Here is a 5547-nt window from a genome sequence, read left to right on the forward strand (position 1 = left end):
CGGGGCAAAATTCGGTGTTGTGCCATACCGCTTTTGTATAAACTCGGTCACATAGTTTTGACACTGTTACTTGTAGAAGGGCGGACATAATGTAACCCATGGACAGTTTGCGAAACGTCTGGAATCCTAATAGCATGTATTGTTTATGTAGTAAGGGCATAATTCACACTTTTGGAAAGTTAGAAGTTAGCCCAGTCTACCTAGATGGCAGCACGAATCAGTTTTAATGTGCTGCCCTCTAAGGACCATGTAAACTACTATGTAAGACATATATATTTCTAAAATTTTTTATGGCAAGTAACAAACACGAAATGAAATTTATTTTTTATGGATTATTTTACACTGTCTTTAGTTACTTAGGGTATTTAGCGTCGAATGGTAAGAAGACTGATGAATGATGAAGTGGAAAGTGTTTGGAAGAAAGCAGTTGTTTCCTAATGAAGGTATGATTCCAGCATTTGCCTGGGAGAATTGGGAAAAACGTTATATAAAAAATCAGGACAGTCAAGATTCGAACCGAGAACTTTACAAATACAAGTGTAGAGCATTACCTCACAGTTTTTTGTTATCGTCATCATCACAAGCTCTACAACACATAAGAAGTTATATGAAATAATACTGATAACCCAATAAGAAACGCCGTCACTCTTTGCTGAATACAGTATCTGCCAATTTAGTTACATTTGTGTATACGTCAAACAGTGCTAGACTAATTACTTATGGCTCTGTTGTATTGAAGCATATGTTCTAAAATGGGCATCACATGGATCATGTTTGTAGTGATGCATTTGTTTAGTAATTTAATATTGTACTGTCACTGAGGACAGTGCTTCTTATTTTCTTAAGTGTGTTAAAGAACTGTTCAAGGAAGTAATAAAAAAGAAAGCTTTTACGCTGTACAGAAAGTTTGGTTGAACAAATATTTATGAGATGAAGCAGTCTTCTGCCATTTCCATTTCAGAATTGAACCTAAGGTGTTACAGACATCACCGATTTCGCTGAGGATTTCCTGGAAAAATAATACGTTAAGGTAATGTAATTAAAGGAGTGAAATATGAGGGCGAGCGAATATGAGATAGTGGTGCACTTTTGTGCCGATCATATCACCGATGACGGAATTCAGCTGCCCGTCGCCAATAGATGGCAAGGAAGTAAGGCGATACGAATGGGTGTAACGTATGGTGTGAACGGTATGAAGTTTTATGCGAAGAAGGTTAATTGATCAGTATATTGTGGGTCTGCTCGCGGTTTTGGAATAGCGCGTAGTCACCGAAAATGTCTAGTTCGAAAAATGAATCGAAGTGGAATGAGGTGGCATTGCGAATTGTTATTAATTCGGTCGCGCATCCAATGGAATACGCCAAAGTGTTAATTCAGGTTTGTTGAGAATTTATAGTAACAAAAACAACTTAATGTCGGAAACGTGCATCAATTTACTGTATGATGTTAGGATAACTGAAATGTATACAGCTTCTGTATGATGTTTAACAAACTGTATTGTGTAAATAACTCCGGCTTCGTTTCTTCACTGTGGCATGCTGGAGAAGAGGTTCGCTGTTGAGGTTAGGAACATGTAAATTTATTCTGATTTAAACAATAAAGCGTGCCTATACCCAGAATACCGTTGCGCTTTTCCCCTCCAGCCAAGTGGTGACAACCCCATAGTGAACTGTTACGGTAAGCAGCAGCGACAGAAAAGCACACCGTTAAAGCTTGTGGGAAAGTTATGTTGCTTAATTTACAAGCTCTCTGGTTTGTTGTGTTTGATGTGCTTGATGTATAAGTTTTCTTCATTTCATTGAATTATTATGCATAATCAGATTCCTTCAGTATTATAGAACAATTTCTGTCTGGCTCTTTTTCAGCATCGATAGTAGACAATTTATCCGCTGTACAAAAGAATATTTAAGGAAATTCAGTATCATAGTAGCAGTTATAACATGTTTATTTGTAGACTGAAGTACATTTATAAAGGAAATGGAGAGCTTATTGGTAATTGCAGTATTTACCAAATACAGGTTCTGCAGTTGCATGGTTGAGGCACTATGCTGTAAGCTGGAAAGTCACAGGTTTGAGTCCCAATGAGGTGGATTTCTTTTCGATTTACCTAATCTTTCCAGCTGCACTATGGCCCTGAGGTCAACTCAGCCTCTAACAGAAATGAGTACCAGGAATTAATTAAATAATTTTCCTGGGGAGTAAAGCGCGACCGGTGCGNTCGATGTCTCACAACCCTATGGGCCTTCACTGCCTGATACAGGGAGAGACTTACTTTCTTTTTTTACAGTTTCCTGACACCCAAGAATTTTGAAGCATAGTGTGACATTTGAAGGTTAATTTTAGTGTGGGTTGCATTATGCTTTGTTACCACATCAACCCTCCCATCTTTAATATCATACTGCAGTTGTCTGGTTTGTCTGAATATTGCAGATTATCAGGATATTTGTTCCACTTATAGAACTTTATTTTGGAAGCATTTTGTCTGAAAACAGTGGAAAAGACCAACAGTTATTTTGACTGACACTGTATCGTGTCATGTTATATGTGTACTTTAATTTTGTATTCAGAGAGAGTGATGAGCTAAGGTAAAACTTAAACTTTACCTGAGTAAAATCCATAAGGGCTTATGGGAGCTGTGTACATTTAGTTCCACATGTTCTAATTCCAGTATTACACAAATGTGAATGTTATGTTTCCTGCAGCGGCTCCTTTACCACCAGGAAGTGAGACCACTATAGCCTTTGACTATGTGGTTGGATGGGTTCTAGAACTGACCTGGATTATGAATTACTGTACTGGGGATTGAATCATGACCAATCAGTTTACTGCCTGAGTTATTCTGTGTCTTGAAATGGTGGAAGTCTAGAATTATAAGAAATTTGACTCATGTACTTTTGACTGCTGAAATGTTCTGTTATACTTAGGTCGTACTGAAAGTCATGAGCAACTTTTTTTGCATACTACCTGGGAACAGCAGATGAAAGAGAGTATGGTGGTAGGTGGAACCAACTGTTGTGTTCACCTTGAGTGTCTTGTGACGGTCAATAGCTGACCAGTATCACTTCTAACAAAATGGCCGACAACGATATGTCATTTCGCCCGTGTGCTGTCATTGAATTTCTTGTGAAAGAGGAAATCCCTGCTGCATAAATTCACCAGAGACATCAGCATTGTTTGAAGATGGGTGAAACACTTTAAAGATGGGAACCCCAGCATCGAAGATGAGCCTCGGATTGGTCATCCTCAAACAGCCTCAACTGAACGCAACAAGGAAAGAGTGGATGAGATCATTGAAGATGACAGGCGTGTGACTGTGGACACAATAGCCTGAAAACTTGGAATAGGGCACAGTGCAGTACAAGAGATGATTGAAAGCTTGGGCTATAGGAAAGTTTGTGCTCGTTGGGTCCCACTGTTATTGACCGAAGACCACAAAGGTCAGCGAAAAGCCATCACCTCAGAACTGCTGCAGAGATATTGACTCAAAAGCGATGATTTTTGCTCTGTATTGTGACAGGTGACAAAAGCTGGTTTCACCATTTTGAGCCTGAAACGAAATGGCAGAGTATGGAATGGCACCATTTGCAGTATCCATCAAAAAAGAAGGCGAAGACAGTGCCATCAGCTGTGAAGGTGATGGGCACAGTCTTCTGGGATGCAGAGGGGTTTATTCTGGCCGAATTCTTGGAAACTGGGCAAACCATCAATGATGCTCGTTATGTCCAGACACTGCACAAGCTCCGTCATGCATTGCGCAATAACGTCCGGGATGAAACATCATCATCCTGCATGACAGTGCTTGCCCCCACACTGCTCGCCTCACATTGGAAGCAATTGCAAAAATGGAGTGTGAAGTTCTTCCACACCCCTCCTATAGCCCTGATCTGGCACCCTCCGACTACCGTCTTTTCGGATTTGTGAAGGATCAGTTGTGTGGACAACATTTTGAGACAGGAGGCAATTCAGAAAGCAGTGTATCAGTGTCTTCGGATGGCTGGAATGGAATTTTACAGAAGGGGACTTTTAAACTCCCAGAATGCTGGGAGAAATGTGTACAAAGAAGTGGCAATTATGTGGGAAAATAAAGAAAGGCCTGTAGATTGAGGTGGTGTGTTTGGTTTGTCAATAATAAAGCATGTTACTTTACGAAAAATTGTTGCTCATGACTTTAAGTACGACCCTCATATTTGGATAATGACCTGTGTTTATATTTTCTCCTGAAGTTACCAAACAATTGTTATATGCATTTACTTTGGTTCAGTAATCTTCATTTTTGTAGTATCAGGTATAATAACATTGGCTGTTGGCTTAGTCTGTTGCCCTGGATGGATTTAGCTGTTGATGCCCTTAGTAGTTGAACAGGAAAATTGTGGATTATGTGACAGCGCTTGTAGTAATGGTATTATATATGTGATTGAGGAGAACTAGGGAGCTGCATGGGTGCTTTTGTTTGTAACAGTCCTTAAACTAGTTCTTTACTTAATACATAGATCACTTAAATGACAATATCTGTGGTTAATTTCCCACACAGTTTTACCAGTTTATGTTCCTGTCTGTCAGCATTAGTAGTGTCTTAGTGCCTGTTAGGGGAACATGGAGGGCTGTGTATCTTAAATTCTTGCCTCTGGATCTCTGGAGCACATATAGAAGTACTTCACAAATCAAGTTTTGGCAGTGTGGTCCAGTGGTAGTAGTGGGTTCCCATATTGTGAGGGAGTTGATTATGCTAATACTTATGTATGAATTCTCAGATTGGACATGAACCATTTCCACCATATGCTACAACAACGCTATTTGGAAGACCGGCTCTTGCTTTGCCAAATGTCTTCAAGTACAGTAAGTACACCTTAGATATATCTGTTTCATAGGCTTTTAATTTCTGATTGAGCATCATTGTTTTATCAGAATTACTGGGTACAAAGTATAAATCACTCCGTCCAATGTGACCTGTAAGTCTTTTACTACATAAAAACTTAAGACCCTTTATGTAGTAAAAGACTTACAGGTCACATTGGACGGAGTGATTTATACTTTGTACCCAGTAATTCTGATAAAACAATGATGCTCAATCAGAAATTAAAAGCCTATGAAACAGATATATCTAAGGTGTACTTACTGTACTTGAAGACATTTGGCAAAGCAAGAGCCGGTCTTCCAAATAGCGTTGTTGTAGCATATGGTGGAAATGGTTCATGTCCAATCTGAGAATTCATACATAAGTATTAGCATAATCAACTCCCTCACAATATGGGAACCCACTACTACCACTGGACCACACTGCCAAAACTTGATTTGTGAAGTACTTCTATATGTGCTCCAGAGATCCAGAGGCAAGAATTTAAGATACACAGCCCTCCATGTTCCCCTAACAGGCACTAAGACACTACTAATGCTGACAGACAGGAACATAAACTGGTAAAACTGTGTGGGAAATTAACCACAGATATTGTCATTTAAGTGATCTATGTATTAAGTAAAGAACTAGTTTAAGGACTGTTACAAACAAAAGCACCCATGCAGCTCCCTAGTTCTCCTCAATCACATATA

The 5547-nt window shown here is 39.3% G+C and overlaps 1 protein-coding gene across 1 annotated transcript in view; it reads left to right on the forward strand.

The window, feature by feature from the left end:
• Positions 1 to 1169: 1169 nt before the first annotated feature.
• The window catches only part of LOC111865403 (mitochondrial carrier homolog 2), a 17652-nt gene continuing 13274 nt past the window's right edge, over positions 1170 to 5547 (forward strand). Inside the window, exons 1-2 of the mRNA XM_023853397.2 lie at positions 1170 to 1377; positions 4752 to 4836. Coding sequence (XP_023709165.1) covers positions 1276 to 1377; positions 4752 to 4836 — 187 coding nt within the window. The 5' untranslated portion in view covers positions 1170 to 1275. The remainder of the gene's footprint in view (positions 1378 to 4751; positions 4837 to 5547) is intronic.

The sequence above is a fragment of the Cryptotermes secundus genome, unplaced genomic scaffold, assembly GCF_002891405.2.
Source record: "Cryptotermes secundus unplaced genomic scaffold, Csec_1.0 scaffold295, whole genome shotgun sequence".
NCBI lineage: Eukaryota > Metazoa > Arthropoda > Insecta > Blattodea > Kalotermitidae > Cryptotermes > Cryptotermes secundus.